Consider the following 20,072-nt stretch of genomic DNA (forward strand, 5'->3'; position numbering starts at 1 on the left):
ACTGATTCTATCTAAGGCTTTATATTAAGGTATACATGTCTGGAATACTCTGCCATTTGTATTACGATATACTGAGTAGGTTGTTCAAGAATTGAACAATTGCATAGTCGCATTAATGAAACAGATGGGCAGCCATCTATTTGTTTGTGTGTGTGTGTGTGTATATATATATATATATATATATATGTATATATAAAAGAAGGGTAAAAATACCGCTTGCCAAAGATGAAAGGAAAAGCTTCAAACCACTGTAGAATTGGTGGTTTTTGAAGCTTTCGCTTTCATTTTTGGCAAGCTATATTTTTACCCTTCTTTTATTCAAATATTTGACATTATACCTATTAAGGTAGAAGTCTTGCTAACCGCCTCATTATTACTGTTTTTAAAAGCAATAATGCTTATATATATATATATATATATATATGAATATATTGGGTCATCCCATAAATAATGCATCTTATTTCAGTTGCATGAACTTAAAGTCAGAGAGGGATGGGATAAACTACCTGTATCAACTTGCTATAAAAGCAGATAATTTTACCTTGTCCTTATTCTTAGTGCAAGTTTTGAAGAGTGCATGTTGATTTTAACAGTTATTTTTACAAAGCTGTAATGTAAGTGACAAAGGAGCATATTCAGCCTGTTTTGCTTTCTGAGTTCCATAAAGTAAACAATGCAACGGAAAGTGCAAGGAATATTAATGCAGTCTATGGGGATTGGACAATAAGTGCAAGCCAGTATCAATGGTGATTCCAGAAATTCTGAGTCGAAAACTACAGCTTAGAAGACGAGCCTTGTCCTGGAAGATCTGTAGAGCTCAACGAGGATGTCTTGCAAACTCTGGTGGAACAAAATCCCATTGTAACTGTTGAGGAACTAACAGAGAAGCTTGGATTTGGCCATTCACCCATTCATTGGCACTTGCATGCCATCAGAAAAGTCAGCAAATTGGGTCAATGGATTCCTCACAAACTTTCCAAGTCTAATTGTGTACAGAGAATGAAGGTGTGCTCTTATTTTTTCATGTTTCAGGAATGAACCTTTTTTGGACCGAATAGTGACTGGTGATGAGAAACAGGTTCTCTATAAAAGTGTCAAACACTGAAGACAGTGGGTAGGAAAAGGTGAAACACCGGCAAAACTCTGGTTTCTGCTTGAAGCCTCTTGTGATTCAAGATTGAGCCATCAGGATGGTGTTTGATACCAATGCCAATATCCTTGCCTGGGTTTTCAAATTTCAAGACATTTGTCAGCAAGGCTGAAAATATGAGGTTGGACAGAATGGGTACAAGAACATAACCCTTGCTCCCACCTGGTTTTCCTTCACACACATATATCTTCTGTGTACAGTTAGTTGTATGACTAACTATATGTATGTATCTCATTTAATAAATGCATAAGTTGTTGGTCAGCAACTTCGAGATTTATACAATATTTAACTCTGCTTATATATGAGGCATATTTATGATCCGACAATCATTTAGGTTCATGTTCAGAATTACCGGATTATACAGAGTATGCATTACATAAGCACAGTCAAATATTGCACTTTACAGATGTAAAACTTGAAGTTGCTGACCCACAACTTCTACATTCAATAAATGTTGTTTCACTCTCACTGGATCGGGGTTTTATTTTTCTGTTCTTATCAAAAGTGCATACACATACACACATATATACACACACCTGCACATAATACATGTATACATACTCAAGTGTTTTGTTTGAATGGAATGATGAGTTTTGTTTAGCCCTAGACCAACCTTGGTTAAAGGAAACTATCATATTAGTTGTGTATGTGTGTACAGGGTATTCAGGCTAAAGTTGATGATTTTTTTATGTCCCCCGTTTCTTTGTTTTTTTTTTTCCCCCCAGGAACAGTTTGATGTATTGGTAAACAGTCAATGGTGTTGGAGAGCATAAACGTTAAATGGTGTATCTGAGAAAAAATGTTTAATTGACACAAAGGACTGGAAGCCTTCTGAATATTGGAAAAGATTTATCTGTATCCAGTTGATATGTGCTGGGTACCAAAATGCTGCTCAAAACTCTGTGAACCCTGTAAAGGCTGTAAGACAAGACATCGGTGGCTGCAATGGAGACTGCAAAGCTGTGGCCCAGGAACGAACACAGCAAGTGTTGTGGCTGCATCTGAATGTCAGGAGTCATTCAACAACTGCTGAATAAGGACCTTTGCTACCACTTGTACAAGAGGTGCCAGGAGCAATTTCTGAAAACCAAGGCCAAGGAAAGCCATTTGATAAAGGCAAACAAGATCCTGAACAGGGCGAGGTATCCTGTTGAACCAGAGATTATTTGGTTCTTCTCAGATGGAGAGTCTTCTGCCAGGGCCAGTTGCACAATACCCTGAACTGCAGGTAGCTTGCCTACAATCCATATGATGTCCCCCAAAATGTAATGGTCTTTGGGTGTGTCTCCAGTGACATCATGCTGCCCTACATTTTTGAACAGGGTCTTAGGCTCAATTCAAACAGTTATGTGAAGTTGGTGGAAACAATGGACAAATCCTGGATGGAGAGGGTTGCTACTGGGAGGCCATACATGTGGCAGCAGGAATTGACTCTGTACCATATTTCCAGAAAGATTCAGAAGTTGTTGTCAGAGAGAATTTCTATGACTTCACCAGTCCCAATTTCTAGACCCTCCTAATTCCCCCCCCCCCCCCCCAATACTAATCCCATAGATTACTATGCATGAGGGGCAGCCGAGAAAGACACCAACTGCTCTGCCTGCAACACCAAACTAATGACCAAGATCCTGAAGGTGTTCAAAGATCTTTGCAGGGACAGAATGAGGAATGCATGCACCAGGTTCCAGAGCTGCCTTGAGGCAATGGTGGAATCTGAGGGCAGCTACTTTGAGTATAAAGTTATCTCCCAACCATAATCTAGTTGCTATTTCTTTATTTTCTTAAAATACTTTTATTTTAGGATGGGATATTATGTCTTCTTTTCTTTCTATGCAAACTTGCAAATTTAACCTGAACATCCTGTATATATACATAATGTGTCCTATCAGTACGGATGGTAAGGTGTGACTTGAGGGATATTTGACCACTGTTTCTAATGGGCTATGACCATGTAAAGGGTTCTTCACTGATTATGGTTACTATGATGGTATGGAGTGATTTCATGTTGGATGGCAGCCTACTTAGATGGTTTGATATAATGCCATGATGTAGTTTGGTGGTTTATTGTAATGTTGGTTATAGTTGGTTATAGTCTAGCTGTGTGTGAAAGACTACATTGTAGAAGTTCTGCTGGAAACAATAGTGAAATAAAAAGTGTTGACATTTCTGTGTTTGGTGGGGCTAATATTAGGGACAGAGGTTAGGGGAAGAAGACAAGCAAGCAATTAAGACAAAATGTGGAAATAAAACAGCAGCTAATTATTGCTGTTGAGGTTATGTATGTCAGCTAATGATACATCTAATTTAGAATCAAAGCATTAAGCAAATTAATTAAATAAACTTTTAGTTTCTCCATTCTCTGTATCTCTCTCTTTTAATCAAATATTTCTGAAACTGCAAACAAAATCTAAAATGTTAAAAACTTCTTTCTGTTTAAAAATTGAAAATTAAAAATAAGTTTATAATATAATAATGGTAAGAAATGGTAAAAAATATTGAAAATAGTGAGGCACACGAAATGTCCTTGACATTTTGTTTTGTCTTATTTTTCTTTTTCCTTCTTTCCGTGGCTTAGAATAAATATGATTGGAAGTATGCCACACAAGCCAGGGTAGTGAACCACACTAATAATGAAGAAGGAATTTTATTTTTGTTTGTTTCCATCTTCAAAACTTTATGTAGTTTTAGACAGCAAACTGTGAAAAATCCTGATTAATTCTCACAAATCTTAATTAGATTTCATCATTTAACAAAACAGGGTTGGTAGGAGGGGTAAACCATGACAACTGCAGTTATCTTAGTTTGGGATGAATCTCTTTCAACAAAAGTGTCAAAATGATTTCAGTCCATTTAACTGTATCTGATACTTGATACATATAAAATTAATTTACATGTTGAATTTGCAGCATAAGAGTTCAAATCCCAGGCTTTTAAACCTCAATCTTAACAAAGCTGCTGACATACATTTAAATCCAATCATTTATATATATTTTCTATATTTTTAAACATTTTTACATGTCCATAATTGGCATAGGAAAAAAAAAACATTAAAAAAAAATACTCAAATATGCTTTTGAGAATATACATAGATGGCGATTTAATGTGCAAGAAAAGTTTTGATGAAATGACACTTGCTGCTTTGTTGCAGAAGGAAAATAAGCCCCTAGTGGCGAATGGTGAAGATCATTAAAAAGAAAAGGGGTGGGTAATTTCAAGAAATTAAGAATTAATTTCCCAGCAAATTTAATTTTCAAGTTTGGGTAGGCGGGAAATTTGATCTTTGTTATCAGGTATGATAACTATGGACATGTTTCTGCCTTATTAAACCTCATCAGCAAAACAATCTTCTCAAGACTGATCAGTGGACAGAGATATTGTTTAAATGTAGAAAAAAGTGACAAAGAACTTTTGGCCAAAATAATTTGCATAATAGCAAAAGTGAGCCAAGTAAGATAACTCAAGTGGGCCAAGGGCATGAATTCAGGTAGATGCTGATGTACTGAATGATGTACATAATTTTTTTTTTAATGAATTGAAATTTGTCTCTTAATAAGAGACAAAACAAAAAAAAAAAAGATCTCCACCTGGTGGCAATTGTTAGCAACTCTCAAAGGAAAGGGGGAGATTATTTCAATATAGGAATTTAGCTTTGAATTGAGGGAGTGCAAAAAAAAAAGTAGATAAATCTTGTTAATGAACTCTAAGGAAGACAAAGTTCTTTTTTTTCTTTTTGATTTCTCTTTTGTTTTCTGTTAATTAGTCCTTAATTAATCAGATTTACATGATGAAAAAAAAAAAACATGAATAGTAAAATTATTGAGACAGATTTGTCTTCAAAGATTCCTTTTGAGAGATTCTTTGTCTGTGAGTAAAAATTGGTATCTGATCAGACAAATGGGTTTTCAGTTACTACATAATTATTTTGATGAGGAACCAGTGGAGTCAACTTTTTTGGTTCATTTTTATCTCAATCTTCACAACGGCAAGGAATTTAGTTCATAAATCTCAAAACCTGCAGAATGACCGGAAACAAATATAGCACAACATACATGCATATATGTACAAATGTGTGTATACACATATATATATGCATATAAACAAATGTATGTAGATACTCTGATGGACTTTCTAATATAAAATGGATGCAAGTGATTTTGTTGACTTATTCACAAAGAATTGTGTTAATAGCACGGTAGTTCCTCTTTCTGTAAGCAATTCCATATTGGTAGAAGAGATTTCTCTCAGAACAGCCCCTATGAAAATAAACCATATGGTTACCATGTCGTTAGTGTTTATCATCATCTTCATTATCATCAGTAGCTGATGTTTTAATTTTGTTGTTTAGTTATCCACTGAGGAAGCAGCAGACAAGACAAGGCCTTATTAGATTAGTCTGGTCTGGTTGCTATCATTCCAAGCATTGCCAAAACGGATTAGTCCAAAATGTTTAAGGGTGACCAAGTTGTATTGGAAATGGATGAAAACTTCAGGAAACATTACTTAACAAAAACTTGAGAAGGTGGGCATATCGATATTAATTATGTGAAATTGGTAACAAAATGAAATTAGAAATGAGAGAAAAAAAAAATCTCATAATACAGGCCAAGACACTTTGGAGTGTCCCAGCCCGAAGGTAGGAAGATGAGAAGTTCAAATCGTTGTTAGGAAAAATTGTCAAAGCTTTCAATTCTCACTTCGGATGTTGCATAAACCTGAATTAATGCAGGTTAAATAAATGATTGACATTTACATTATAGGATATGAAAATATTTATATTCTATATGCATTTGTGTGTGTGAGCTTTTGTATACAAAATGCTTTTTGTATATAAAATATACATATATTTTGTATAGAAAATGCTTTTGTTTTGTATACATACACACATATTAAATTTATAATGTATTTGTGAATATATATATATATATATATATACATATATATATATATATATACATATATATATATATATATACATATATATATATATACATACATTCACACACAGAGGTCTGGATTTTAGCTTCAAACACTTTAACATAGCACAAATTAATTTATAAAATTCTATCTCACAAATTCTGGTTTTAATTAATATTTTAATATAAATGTTCAAAATAAATCTATTTCTAGAAAACCACATACTCCCTCACTCGTATGTATGTGTGTGTCTCTGTCTATATATATATATATATATATATATATATGAATTCTCACATCTTTGCAACAGATGTGGTCAATGGTATTGTCACTTTCAAGCAGAGTTGTTTTGATAAAGAAATCTTGCTTCGCAGGGTCACGACAGAATACCTTTCCCGCTACTATTTGAACTGTGATGACCTGGCTTGTGGCTCAGTACTTTAACCTTGTCTAATCTCACCATCACTCTATATATAAAACACAGAGGCAGGCATGTTCATGAGGTTAAGCAGTTCGCTTCCCAGTGAATAGCACCTTTTGCAATTGTCTTCTGCAATAATCCTGGCCAACCAAAGCCTTATTGGTGAAACCAGAGAAAAGCCTGTATACATGTATGTATTTGCGTGTGTGCATGCATGTGTATATATATGTGTGTATATGTGTGTATGCTTATATGTTTGTATGTGTGTGTTTACATTAGCATTCTATAAAGGTCACATACTACAAGTGTTATTGCTGTTGTCCCTTTTCTGTCAAGAAATCATTTGCTTGATTTGAATCTTCGAAGACATGTGAATATCAGACCCTTACTTGTTAAACAGATAAGGGTCAGTAACAGAAAAAAGCATCTGGCTATATAAAGCAATGCCTAATTAATATAGTTGTCTAACCCATGCTAGCTTGGTAAAATATAGAACGCAAACACACACGCACTTTGATTAATATCCACCTAATTACAGTTAGTAGATTGAGACTTCATACTTTCTAAAGAGGTTTTTACTTTTCAACAATAATAAGAATTTTGTCTAACTAAAAATACTACAACAATCTGTAGAAAGCATAATGGAGTTCTATAAAAGATTTCATTGAATGTTAAAACAAAAATAAGAATTTTGTGAGAGGAATTTCCAATTGTAACAACTTGGTTTTGATATACGTGTCATGACCCAAAGGTTTGGATAAAATGAAGTTTTGGTCAATGCTGGAGTACATCAAATTGATTTCCCTTTCGTGTGATTTTTAAGACCCCGGGTAACACTTCTTGTGGTACTCTTCGGAAGCAAACATCAACCTTTTTACCATTTAGATCTGCTGAGAATCTGGAATGGAAAAAAAAATTATTACTTAAAAAATACAAATATGATTTTTTTTTTTTTGTTTTTTGGAGTGATTTTTTCATATCAATTAATACTCTAACTTTCTCATTACTCTTAATTTGTACAAATAATTAGATGAAAACAGAAAATGTAAGATATTCATTCAGTCATTCATGCAGATATACATACATACATCACACTCTTTACCACTTCATACTAAAAATATCCACCTAGATTACTTTATTTTTTCTGTCTCCGATGAAGGGAAGTACTGGATCTTCCCAGAAACAGCTGTAAGACTCTATCCATAAAATACTTCTCCAACCTTACCATTGCTCTCTTTTTGATAAGTGTTCTGGCATGAAACTCATCTTCAGTCTCTGAACTAGCTTTTCATGTATAAATATTATTGTTTATTCATACATTTACATCCATTTTTCAATGCTAGCATGGCTTATACAGGATTTTACTGTGAGATGCTCTTCCTGTCACCAAACCTTACCTGTTTTTCAGATAAAAGTTTGTTATATCCCATATCACTTTTGAAAGTACAGATCAACTGTCTGTAATGTCAACATCTAACCAGATTCAAGGAGGAAGAAGATAAGGAAGTAAAAAAAGGAAGGATAAGAGTGTGTGAACCTTACTGGTTTGAGATGTGAACATCAGGAGGTTTGCCCGAAATATTCTGTATCAAAATATAGGCCTTGGTGATAATTTCAAAGATATGTTCACCACAGAAGATGAAATCACCTTTTTTGCTCAGAATTCCACCATTTTCCTGCAAAAAGTAATTAGCATTTAATCAATTCATTTACATAAGTGGTACCAACAGAATTAATCCAGTAATTTCTGAAAAGTATAAAAAGTTAGGAATTTACAGAGAAACAAAAATAAACATGATTTGTTTGTGAAAATATATATATATTCTGAAGAAATTGTATCTTGAAAAAGAAGAATAGTTCACGTAGAGGGTACAGGCTTATGAGAGAACATCTTTGAAAAATATATTCTATACACACATACTGGGGATCAAATGTCACTTAGCAATCAATAGAAAACTGTATGGAGAGTGGTCTTTCTGCCATTGTGTGTGTGTGTTTTATACAAACAAGTCAAAAATAAAAACAGGAAAAACAAAAGTCAGAAGGATGTACACATTGAACATATTAAATTGATACTTTAAAATAAGATGGGTTATGACATTTTGAGCATGGAACCCACATCAGTGTATTGGTTGAGAGGACAACCCCCCACCCCCTCTAGTTGCCAGCTAGAGATTAAAGAAGAGAAGAACATAGTTGTCTGGTACTATCTGTTTTCCATGCTGGCATGGGTTGGATGGCATGACAGGAACTGGTAAGTCCAGGGGCTGCACTAGGTTCCACAGTCTGTTTTGGTTTAGTTTTTATGGTCAGATGCTCTTCCCAATGCCAACCACTTTACAGTGTGAGCTGGGTGCTTTTAACATGGTACCATCACTAGTGCTGCATGTGTGGCACCAGCACCATTGCTTTTTACGTGGCACCATCACCAGCACTTCTTATGTGACACCAACAATAGTGCTTTTTATGACACCAGCACCCACAGTAATGCTCTTTTCCCTTTTAGTATGTGGCCCACCCGATAATAACCTGTATCTCACATGTGGTATGCTTCTTGTAAAAGGTTACCCATACCTGATTTAAACCAACAAATTGATCAAAGAATAAGGGTAAACTTTCTCAAAACAAATATAGCGCTTCTAATGAGAAATATATATTCTACAAAAGTAATTCTTGTTCTTCCAAATTTGGCACCGACAAATAGTGGCAGAGAAGAGGAATGTTTATTTGTGGGTTATATCTGTGTAATACAGATGCTAATTCTATGAGCTGGAAATGTAAGAGGCAACATCAGGATTTGAAACACAGTATGTAGGACATATCTGAATGCTATTCAGGTATTTTTCATTGCTGCTCTATCTCTGCCACCGTATTGGTTTGTTTTCTAACAATAATAACAAATAGCCCTTATAAAGGCACAAGGCCATAATTGAATAGCAAAAGGAACAGGAGATTGTGTGATTCCCATGCCTTGAAACATGATATTCGCTGATATGAGAGAATTTATTGTAACCTACAGCTGAACCTGGTTTGTGCCTGTAGGTTGCCAGAACCTCACCTCTTGTTCAATGATACTAATATTATAAACGGTATTACAACATTGGCAATCACATAAGGTCATCACATGTATGGATGGGTTAACACAGAATGATTAATATATATAGGTTTGACACATGTAAGAACAACACATATTGGGTTAACAGATGGGACAATAGAAAGTTATTTCTGAATGTTGGCAGGGTTAACAACAGACTCACTGAAAGAAAGGGATACCACACTACAAAAGTAGGTAACAGACACAGGTTGTACTAGTAGTAGTAGTAACAACAACAACAATAATAATAATAATAATACCTGATAAACATCGGTAGGCTATAATAATAGTAAAATAGCAAAAGTAAAAATGTTGAAATTCACAGAAAAAATGGAATGGTTAAAAATTTGAAAATGTTATCTGTTCTCAGAATGGCTGTTTTGAATAAGAAATATTCTGTAAGAATTAAACGGATTTGTACTGACATAATGGTTTCCAGTTCTTATTAAATTCTATAAGTTTACCCCATTTTGTTTCAGTCTCTTTTTTTTTTTTTTCTTACTCACCTTTGTTGTCACTATCTTTTCCATGTCATATCGTACCATCTTCTCACTCACCCCACTTTCTGTATCATCACCACTAGTCCCCTGCCCACCCATCTCCATTTTAATACTAACCTTTGGGTTTTGTCCCAGATTGGTAAACTCTCATTCCTCAATATGGGGATAAATACACCAAAAATATGCACACATACATAAGAAAAGGACAGGATATTCACAACCGGAGAGCCTTTCATTTAAATGTCAGCTCAATCAAGTTTGACTTGTAGCTAAACAATGACAGCTGTCAACAAATCAATGAAGGACCCACTTTGCTGTCACTCAATCAGTAAGAAATAGGAACCAACTCTCCCTCAAATTACACTCTGATGTCTTATGAAAAAGAATTTCAACTGTCAAAATTCTTTTGGCCAACATTGATCTGAGCTATATCATTATCTCATCCTTCATTCACATGCCTACACTTTTCCAATTGTTTTGTCATATATATATATATATATATATATATATATATATATATATATATACACATCTGTGTGTGTGTGGTCATTGCTAGTGCCGCTGGACTGGCTCCTGTGCAGGTGGCACGTAAAAAACACCATTTGAGCGTGGCCATTGCCAGTACCACCTGAATGGCCCACGTGCCGGTGGCATTTAAAAGCACCCACTACACTCTTGGAGTGGTTGGTGTTAGGAAGGGCATCCAGCTGTAGAAACTCTGCCGGATCAGATTGGAGCCTGGTGCAGCCATCTGGTTCGCCAGTCCTCAGTCAAATCGTCCAACCCATGCTAGCATGGAAAGCGGACGTTAAACGATGATGATGATGATGATGATGATGTTTCACTTAGGCATATACTTCTTCTCTTTCTCCCCTGAGTTGTGCTCCACCTTTGATGTTAAGGTCACCCAACACATCTGAATGGCTCATACTCACCTAGTGTCTCTCCAGCGGCATCCAGCATCACATGTACTTTCTATAGTCTGTTCCTTCCATACAGTTACACAATCATCAACTCCATTATAATACACAATTATATGGAAATTTGTAAACATGTCAAACCATGCTAATCAATCACTGTTTGAAATCTGTCCATATATCAACCCCCACCTCCATTGATTATGTCAGTGATCTCAGCCAAGGTCCATATGATCCTTGGGGGTGAGGTGGGGGGGTCCATGTAAGATTTTGATGTTAAAATTTATCTGCATTGAATTGGTTATACTTCTACATTATACAAAATGCTTTAACAATTTATTCTTAGACATTTCCTAATGATATTTAATTATGAAAATATTTGAGAATTTTAAACATCAAATGGGTACGAGGGTCCAACCACAGGTAAAATAAAAAAACGGCTGGATTATATTATATTATACATAGTTTCAGTTTATACATGCGTCAAATATTTACCTCACAAGAGTTTGAGTTTGTAAACTCATCAAACCTACATTGATATGGAAAGACAAGTTTATGAGCAATAAGCAATACATAAAATGTAAATATCATACCTTTTTTATATGGAAAACCATGAGCCTATCATTATAGGGGCTTGTTGAGATTTTGTCGATCTGTGCTAGAGGGATGCGGTACTTGAGTGTCATAGTCCGTTGGTCAATTGACAGGATGGCTTCAGTGCTCATTACAAACAACTGTTGCATCATCTAGAAACAAACACACAAATAATTTACTGGGGAAATCCTTGGAGTGGTTCATTGACATTTGACCTGTGACCTCACTTCGGGGTCACTGAAATACAAAGGATGACTCTAGAAATGTGTGTTATAATGAAAATGGTCCTTGTTGTCCCGTTTATGTTTAGCCCCTTGTGGGCGATAAAGAAATAAATATATTGGAAGACTAAGGTGCCACACAGTAGGACTGAATTTGAGATACTCTCTCCTGGATAGGACAACATTGCTTCTCAGGTAACTTTCCTAGATGAAGTGAGAAGTATGTAGAATTGTGTTAGCCATCCTTACCCAAGATTGTATGTACACCTGCAACTGTTAACCCTAATTCGAAAGTTGTTACATTGTTCTACTCACAATCTAACCATGGCCTTCATGTCTTTCTCACCATATTTACAATTAGGTAGTCATGTTTACATCCATTTTTAAAGATGATAGAACAAAACTGCTATTTGCAACTGAGTGATCCCACTATGTGTGTATGTGCACGCTCTCATGATTGTGTGCTGTTAGTGTGTGTGTGTGTGTGTGTATGAGCATGTACAACGTAGTGTGTGTGTGCAATGTAAAATTCCCACATAACCGTTACATTTTCATGGGAGATAACTCTAAAAACAGAAATTATTCATTCACCAAAAAGACCCCTGAAACACGTACTTAGTTATTGGTTTTGATTTAACAGAGCCTTGAAAGTGGCATCCCAGCATGGCCACAGTCTGTAATAACTGACACCAGGAAAAAAACTACAAGAGTATTTATTCTATCAGTTATTCCCTGGCTTGTCTGCCAGAAGCATTTCACCATGACTGAAAACTAAGAATAACCAAGTGGAATGTCTTGCTTTGACAGTTGTAAGTAGGAGTGAGGTAGAGATAACAGGGATGAGAAAGCATGTGTAGTTAGAGGATACAGTGGGATACTGTTCAGTGGTAGAAGGATTTGTCAGTGTTTAATATAGGATCTGCATGATTCTGCTCAGATGCCTTTGTATGTATGTATGTATGTGCGAGTCAGTATGGCATAGGAATACGTTAAGAACTCACCTTGCCATTGGCTCGGTTCACTTTCAGTACCATATCTGCAAAGATTAAGTTCTGGTCATTCGTGTGGTCGTACATCTTCTTCCATTTCATATGACTGCGGAGGTTTAAGTAGTCCCCTTTAAAGGGGTGTGGCACACTAATAATAATAGTAATAATAATAATAATATTGATGATGATGATGGTGATGATAATAATGCTGATTTCAAATTTTGGCACAAGGCCTGCAAATTCGAGGATTGGGGAGTAAGTTGATTACATTGCTCAACTGGTACTTATTTAATCAACCCCAAAGGATGAAACGAAAACTTGACCCCCAGTAGAATTTGAACTCAGAATGTAAAGACTGATGAAATGCCACTAAACATTTTGCCTGGTGTGCTAATGATTCTGCCACCTGGCCACCATAATAATAATAATAATAATAATAATAATAATAAGTCTTTTCTCCTAAAGGCACAAGGCTTGAAATTTGGGGAGAAGGAGACGAGTCGATTACATTGACTCCAGTGTTTCACTTGTACTTAATTTATTAACTCCAAAAGGATGAAAGGCAAAGTTGACCTCAGTAGAATTTGAACTCAGAATATAAAGATGGACGAGATGCAACTAAACATTTTGCCCAGCATACCAGCGATTCTGCCAGCTTGCCACCAAAATGATGATGATGATGATGATGATGGCTTACTCATATATCATCATCATCTTTTAATGTTCACTTTGTCCTGCTTGCATGTGCTAGACAGAATTCATTGAGGCAGATTTTTCTGTGGCTGGATGCCTTTCCTGTTGTCAACCCTCACCTGTTTCCAAGCAAGGTAATATTCCCCCATAGCCAGACATGCTTTCCATGAAAGATTAGAAAGGGACAACATCACACTTAGGATCGGAATGCTTATTTAAAACAATCATATGATATGAAGACACATAAAAATATGCATACATACAAATATGGTGGGTTTCTTTCAGTTTCCATCTACCAAATCCACTCAAATGAAAACTGAAAGAAGACCATCATATATAATATCGAGAGAAACACACAGTGATAAGAGAGACATTGAAGAATGCGACACTAACCTTGGTGGGTAAGTGACCTTTCTGCCTTTAAATATGTCACCTGCAATAACTTTTTCTTTCATTTTATTCTGGGTCATCACATCTAATTTTTCTCGATATTTTCGACACTGAAACGTAGAAAGCATCACAGTTAAACCCCTGCATCAGTGAATAGTTGGGAGACAGTGACTTGAACCACAGTACATTACTGATATCTACTATGGGACCATTGTAAGACAAATGTGATGAATTGCATATTAATTTAGTGACGTGGTCAGTGGAGGGGACACCATAAAAGGCTTCTGGTTCCAATCGGTGTAATTTGGTTTAGAGAGGGAACAGCCATTAAGAGGAATGCATGACTGTAAATTATTGATAATAATGCTGATTTCAAATTTTGGCACAAAGCCTACAAATTCGGGGATCGGGGACTAAGGTCAATTTTGACATGGTTTTTACAGCTAGATGCTCTTCCAAAGGCCAACCACTTCGCAGTGTTGACTGGATACCTTTTTACCAGCACCAGCAGGATCACCAAGTAACTTGCAAGACAAGGAATTTTGAGAGGGGCAGGGGCTTTAAAGAAGGTAAAGTTAAGGAAGATTTGTGGCTGTTATATCTAGCAGGAAAAGTGAACCTATAGATTGCCTTGTTTGACTGCGATATTGAAGAATGCAAATGTTATTGTGGGAACTCTCCTCTTGTATTATGTCTTTATTTTAAAGAATATAAGAGGTTAATGAGTTGAGATATGATAGTGGTTATATTGAGAAGGTTTAACAAAGGAAATAGAAGTTAACTCACTGATTTTTGCAGTCCTGGTTTTAAAAGTAATAAAGATTTTGTGTAGAAAATATGGTTGCTGCATTCAGAGACCCAATGACTATACAGAAACTATTTTATGATAAATATCTTCCTTATTTTCATAACAACAGAAACTTTCTTTAACAAAATCTGCTTCTTTTACTGATTAGAAGATCAAATAACAAGATGAAAGCAAATTTCATTGATTCATGTGATCTCATTATATAGAATATGTTGATAATTTCACAAGTCGATTTTCTTACTAGCTGAATAGCAATCTCACCAGTGCTGGTGGTATGATAAAAACACCCAGTAGACACTGTAAAATGGTTGGAAGCAAAGTTTCAAGGAAATAGTAGTCATTTAGTTTGCTTTCTAAATAGAAGCAAATTGGAGATAACACTCACTGACCAAAGACAAAAATAAAAAAGTTTGTTACACAGGGTTATTGATCAAGTCCCTGCTACAAACTATTTTTTTGTTTGCTTGTTTGTGTGTGTTTTAAGGAACTACTTCTTGTTAATCCTAAAAACAAACATAAAACCATGAATTTTATAACACACACCCGCCATCGATGAAAGATCTTCCTCAATTCTTCTGAAACTGGTTTAAACATGTTTGAACATTTTGGCCATTCTTCTGATATTGGTGACATTGATGGTAAACGGCCTCGCAGAGTGAGCAGGAATTTTTTCCTCTGGAAGAATTCAAGAAGGAAAAGGAAACATGAGCAAAAATATTTCTATGTATTTAATCTGAATATGAAGTCACTGAAGACAATGTCTTTAGATTATTCAAAACTCCTTTTAACTACCGTTAGGCACTTCAGAATGAAAAAGAAAAGTATTACAATGCTGAAGACTGTGTCTTTGGATTTACTTTCTATTAGATGTCAGAAAATAATATCAACCAATGAAAATCTCTAGTTCATAATGTGCTTATAGGGTAGCCTTAAGTAGAGGCTACAACTTGTTGGTCAGCCTCAGATCAGCCTTAACTGAGCTGACCTATGGTCAAGTATTCCAGTAATGACCCCTACTCCCAGTCTTTTTTCTAAAGAGCAATACACCTAGTATCACCCTTAGATTGCGATTTGAGGGGAATTGTACTGTTATTTCCAGTAAGTCAGGTGATAAAATAGAGTCTCCCTACTTAAACACCATCTTCTGAAGGGGTGGCCACACAAACTCCATCAAAATGGCTATCAGGCTACAGAAGCTTTGTTTTTGAGATGTGATCTGAATAAATGGTTCATTACATGAGGTGATGGACCACCAACTTGTTGTTCGTGGGTTCTAATCCACTTCAGATGAATCATTCTTTGAAGCAGTACATTAAATTGCAGAATGTTAGTTAGTACCATCATACAGGGAAGTTAGATGAGATGAACTGGGATCTAATCCAGTGGCTATATAACTCTCATCTGTTTCATTCCATAAAACTGAAGCTTAGTCATTAGATATGTAGGACCTTCAACATATTACTGGAGTTAACCCCCTATGGCTAGGATTAAGGGCCAGGTAGTTGAGGGTTAACAATCAAGTAGTAAAAGTAATTAAACAAGTCATGGTCCATGATAGCACCTAATGAGGTGATTTGGGAGATTTTAATTAAGAGGAGGGGAGAGCCTCCACCCTCGTTGACATCTTTTCCTTCTCACACTGTTATTCTTCATCAATTTCACTTTTTTTTTCTGCTTTTACTGATTCCCATCACTTTCTGTTGCCATCCAATTCCATTATTATGAATTTGAATTGGAGACTTGAGTCGTAGAGAATTTTTCATTGGCTGATCACACAACCATGGACGCTGCCCCTAGGGATGTGATGCAGTTGCTCCCTTGATAGAGCTTGGTGATCCTGACTGTTGATCTTCAATGATTCCTCTGCTCAGCATCAATGTAAGAAGCACCGTTGGTTCAGTTGAGCTCCCTCACTACACAATCGCCCATGCTGCAGTCCCATGACTTTACTGTATCCTTGGCATTAATAGCATTAACTAATTTAGGGACAACATTAGGTAAGTGTATAGGATAACATTGGATATATATATCTAGGATAACATTAGAAAATGGCATAGTAAAGAGCATTTCAAATTTTCCAGACTGCTTCAAATCTAAGTCTGAGATGGAAATATTTTGAAAAAAGATCAGATACTTCAAGTAAAATATGTTAGCAAAGAAGGAAACAAATATAAATTATGGAAAACAAAAGCAAATTACCAAACCAATTCTCAGGTTCTACTTACTAAAGCCACTTGAAAGAAAAGAATTATTTTTGGACCAGCAATAGCTTTGAATTTATTTCTATATTCTCGTCGAACTTTCCATCCTTTGTAGAACTTCCGTATTACAGCAACGGCCCAAAGTACACGCTTGTGATGTCTGAGCTGCATTAAGAGTTGTCTCGCCTAACAAGAGAAAGAAAAAAACTCTGTAATTAGCGAAAGCAAGACCTCTCTAATTAGTGAAAGCAGCACCTCTGCAATTAATTAATTAGTTGAGCTTATTGAATAAAAAGTAAAAATTAATGGGAGGAAGGGATAAAAGTGGGAGAGATAAAGCAATTATCATACTGCACCTTATCATCTATGTTCAACCCTTTTGTTACCATATTCCTATTGAAATACACTGCCTTCATTTCAATCAAAACAACGAAGAGTTTAATAAAATAACTTTGTTCTTATTAACTTGATGTTTGAAATATAAATTAATATGAAATCTTGAAGGAAGGTTTTGATTTAGAGAAAGCAGCAAGTTTGTCCTTCAAGATTAAGTCATATGTTCTTCGGTCAAACAATAAGCAATTTCTAGGGGATGATTTGAACATTGTGCAAAATGATGTAATGACAATAAACATGTGAGAATAATTAGGTGATACACCTTACTGCAGAATAATTTTCAAAAGTGTATGGAGATTGTTTTTTTTTAATCTTTTGACCTGAGGTGAAGTATTAGTGTCAGGATCATTTACAGGGTCTCCATGACAAGTTTGAGGGTACCTAAAACTTGAGACCTGGTATCAATGCTTGAAAACAGTGTGAACTCTGCTAAAGGCACCCAAGGGGCTAAATAGCGGTGTTAAATCACGTTATTAATTAAGCCTTTAACCCATGTAGGTCATGATAGCAAGAGCTGAATTCAAATCATTAAGATCAAGTACAAATATTGATTTCAAATTTTGACACAAGGCCAGTAATTTTGGGGGTGGGGTAAGTCAATTTCATTGACACCACTGTTCAAATGGGACTTATTTTATCAACCCCAAAAGGATGAAAGGCAAAGTTGACCTTAGCAGAATTTGAACTCAGAACACAAAGACAGATGGAATGCCTCTAAACATTTTGCCCGAGTATGCTATTGATTCTCCCAGCTTACTGCCTTCAACCAGAACAATTATTGCAATTATTCTGCCTGGCACTAATGATGGCACCAGTCTCCAATCCTGGTAGATTTATTTCTCTATTCCTGTGAAAAAATGAAAGCTGACCTCAATAAGATTTGAACTCACAAAATAAGGTGTTGGGATAAATTCCACAATGCTTGACATGGGTCCAACTCATACCAGCATGGGAAACAGATGCTAAAGAATGATTAGTTTATTTTGTCCAATGCTCTGATAGGGCTGCTAATTCAACATCTGAACAAATTTGTGATGAGACTAAAACATGAGGTTAAAGAGGGAAAGAAAGTAAAAATAAAGAAACTAAATAATGTTAAACAACAATCAGTTATTGTAGTTTGAAGGTAGACTGCATCAGTATCTATGTAGCAAGGTATAGACCTGCCGAAGGTTTGTATCAAACATTGTAAGTTTGATAAATATCTTTTATTTTTGACTTTAACTATTAGACTGTAGTCATGCTGGGACACGACTTTGAGAATTTTAGTCAATCTAATCAACCCCAGTACTTATTTTCTTTTTAAACCTAGCACTTATTTTATTAGTCTCTTTTGCCAAACTGCTAAGTTATAGGGGATGTAAACACACCAGCACTGGTTGTCAAGTGATGAGGGAGGGGGACAAACAGAGACACACACACACAACAGGTTTCTTTCAGTTTTCATCTATCAAATCCGAGCACAAAGCTTTGGTTGGCCCAAAGTAATAATAGAAGACACTTGCCCAAAGTACCATACAGTGGGAGTGAACCTGGAACCATGTGGTTGGGAAGCAAACTTCTTACCAGACAGCCACTCTTGCACCTAAGGGAGAATAATTAAGAAATACACCTCACAGCAAAAGCATTGGTCCTGTAGAAGAAAATCAAACTGGTGAGTTTTCATCACATCATTAAGTGTCTATTTTCAATGCTGGCATTGGTTGGATGGTTAAACAGGAAACCACGAGGCAGAGGGCTGCATCAAACTCCAGTGTCAGCTCTGGCATGGTTTCTACAGCTGGAAGCTCTTTCCTAATGCCAACCACTTTACAAAGTGCACTGGTGCCTTTTACAGGGAACTAGCACTAATGAGGTCACCAATTAATTCAAAAGACAAGAACAACTCAACTGAGGTAGTAGGGGGAGTACTATTGAGGGAGGTGGCTTGATGCCAGATGATAGGAGTATAAAATATGATAGAGAGAAAGGAACATGTGTCTTGCTGAAGAGAGGCTAACATGGTTGAAACAAGTCTGTTTTTATATTAAAAATTACACCATGAAAGTTCAGTGTTGAAAATTTGAAGAAATGATTCATCATCATCATCATCATCGTTTAACGTCCGCTTTCCATGCTAGCATGGGTTGGACGATTTGACTGAGGACTGGTGAAACCGGATGGCAACACCAGGCTCCAGTCTGATTTGGCAGAGTTTCTACAGCTGGATGCCCTTCCTAACGCCAACCACTCAGAGAGTGTAGTGGGTGCTTTTACGTGTCACCCGCACGAAAACGGCCACGCTCGAAATGGTGTCTTTTATGTGCCACCCGCACAAGCCAGTCCAGGGGCACTGGCAACGATCTCGCTCGAAAATCCTACAGGAGCCAGTCAGGCGGTACTGGCAACGGCCACGCTCAAAATGGTGCATCTCATGTGCCACCCGCACAAGAACCAGTCCAGGGGCACTGGCAACGATCTTACTTGGCTTGCCGGGTCTTCTCACGCACAGCCCATTTCCAAAGGTCTCGGTCCGTAGTCATCGCCTCGGTGAGGCCCAATGTACGAAGGTCTTGCCTCACCACCTCAGCCCAGGTCTTCCTGGGCCTACCTCTTCCACGGGTTCCCTCAACTGTTAGGGTGTGGCACTTTTTCACGCAGCTATCCTCCTCCATTCTCACCACATGTCCATACCAGCGCAATCGTCTCTCTTGCACGCCACAACTGATGCTTCTAATGTTCAGCTTTTCTCTCAAGATACTTACACTCTGACGGGTATTCACATTGACATTACACATCCAACGG

At 36.4% G+C, this 20,072-nt stretch overlaps 1 protein-coding gene and 1 long non-coding RNA gene across 3 annotated transcripts in view; one reads left to right on the forward strand and one right to left on the reverse strand.

The window, feature by feature from the left end:
• Positions 1 to 20,072, forward strand: part of LOC149132373 (uncharacterized) — a 120,360-nt gene that overhangs the window by 57,247 nt on the left and 43,041 nt on the right. Inside the window, exon 3 of one of the 2 annotated variants that reach the window (XR_016244646.1) lies at positions 1,876 to 2,008. The exons of the other annotated variant lie outside the window; for it this stretch is intronic. This is a non-coding gene — a long non-coding RNA (uncharacterized LOC149132373). Of the gene's footprint in view, positions 1 to 1,875; positions 2,009 to 20,072 lie in introns of those variants that run through there. 2 annotated transcript variants of the gene reach the window in all.
• LOC106882585 (unconventional myosin-Ia) overlaps positions 1 to 20,072 on the reverse strand; it is a 358,922-nt gene that overhangs the window by 869 nt on the left and 337,981 nt on the right. The window contains exons 26-32 of the mRNA XM_052974157.2: positions 16,917 to 17,078; positions 15,235 to 15,366; positions 13,887 to 13,993; positions 12,813 to 12,948; positions 11,590 to 11,742; positions 8,028 to 8,161; positions 1 to 7,383 (exon numbers count right to left, since the gene is read on the reverse strand). The exon at positions 1 to 7,383 is cut by the window's left edge and continues 869 nt beyond it. Of these exons, the coding sequence (XP_052830117.1) occupies positions 7,260 to 7,383; positions 8,028 to 8,161; positions 11,590 to 11,742; positions 12,813 to 12,948; positions 13,887 to 13,993; positions 15,235 to 15,366; positions 16,917 to 17,078 (948 nt within the window). The 3' untranslated portion in view covers positions 1 to 7,259. The remainder of the gene's footprint in view (positions 7,384 to 8,027; positions 8,162 to 11,589; positions 11,743 to 12,812; positions 12,949 to 13,886; positions 13,994 to 15,234; positions 15,367 to 16,916; positions 17,079 to 20,072) is intronic.

Source organism: Octopus bimaculoides, chromosome 16 (genome assembly GCF_046866305.1).
Source record: "Octopus bimaculoides isolate indiv1 chromosome 16, ASM4686630v1, whole genome shotgun sequence".
NCBI classification, from domain to species: Eukaryota; Metazoa; Mollusca; class Cephalopoda; order Octopoda; family Octopodidae; genus Octopus; species Octopus bimaculoides.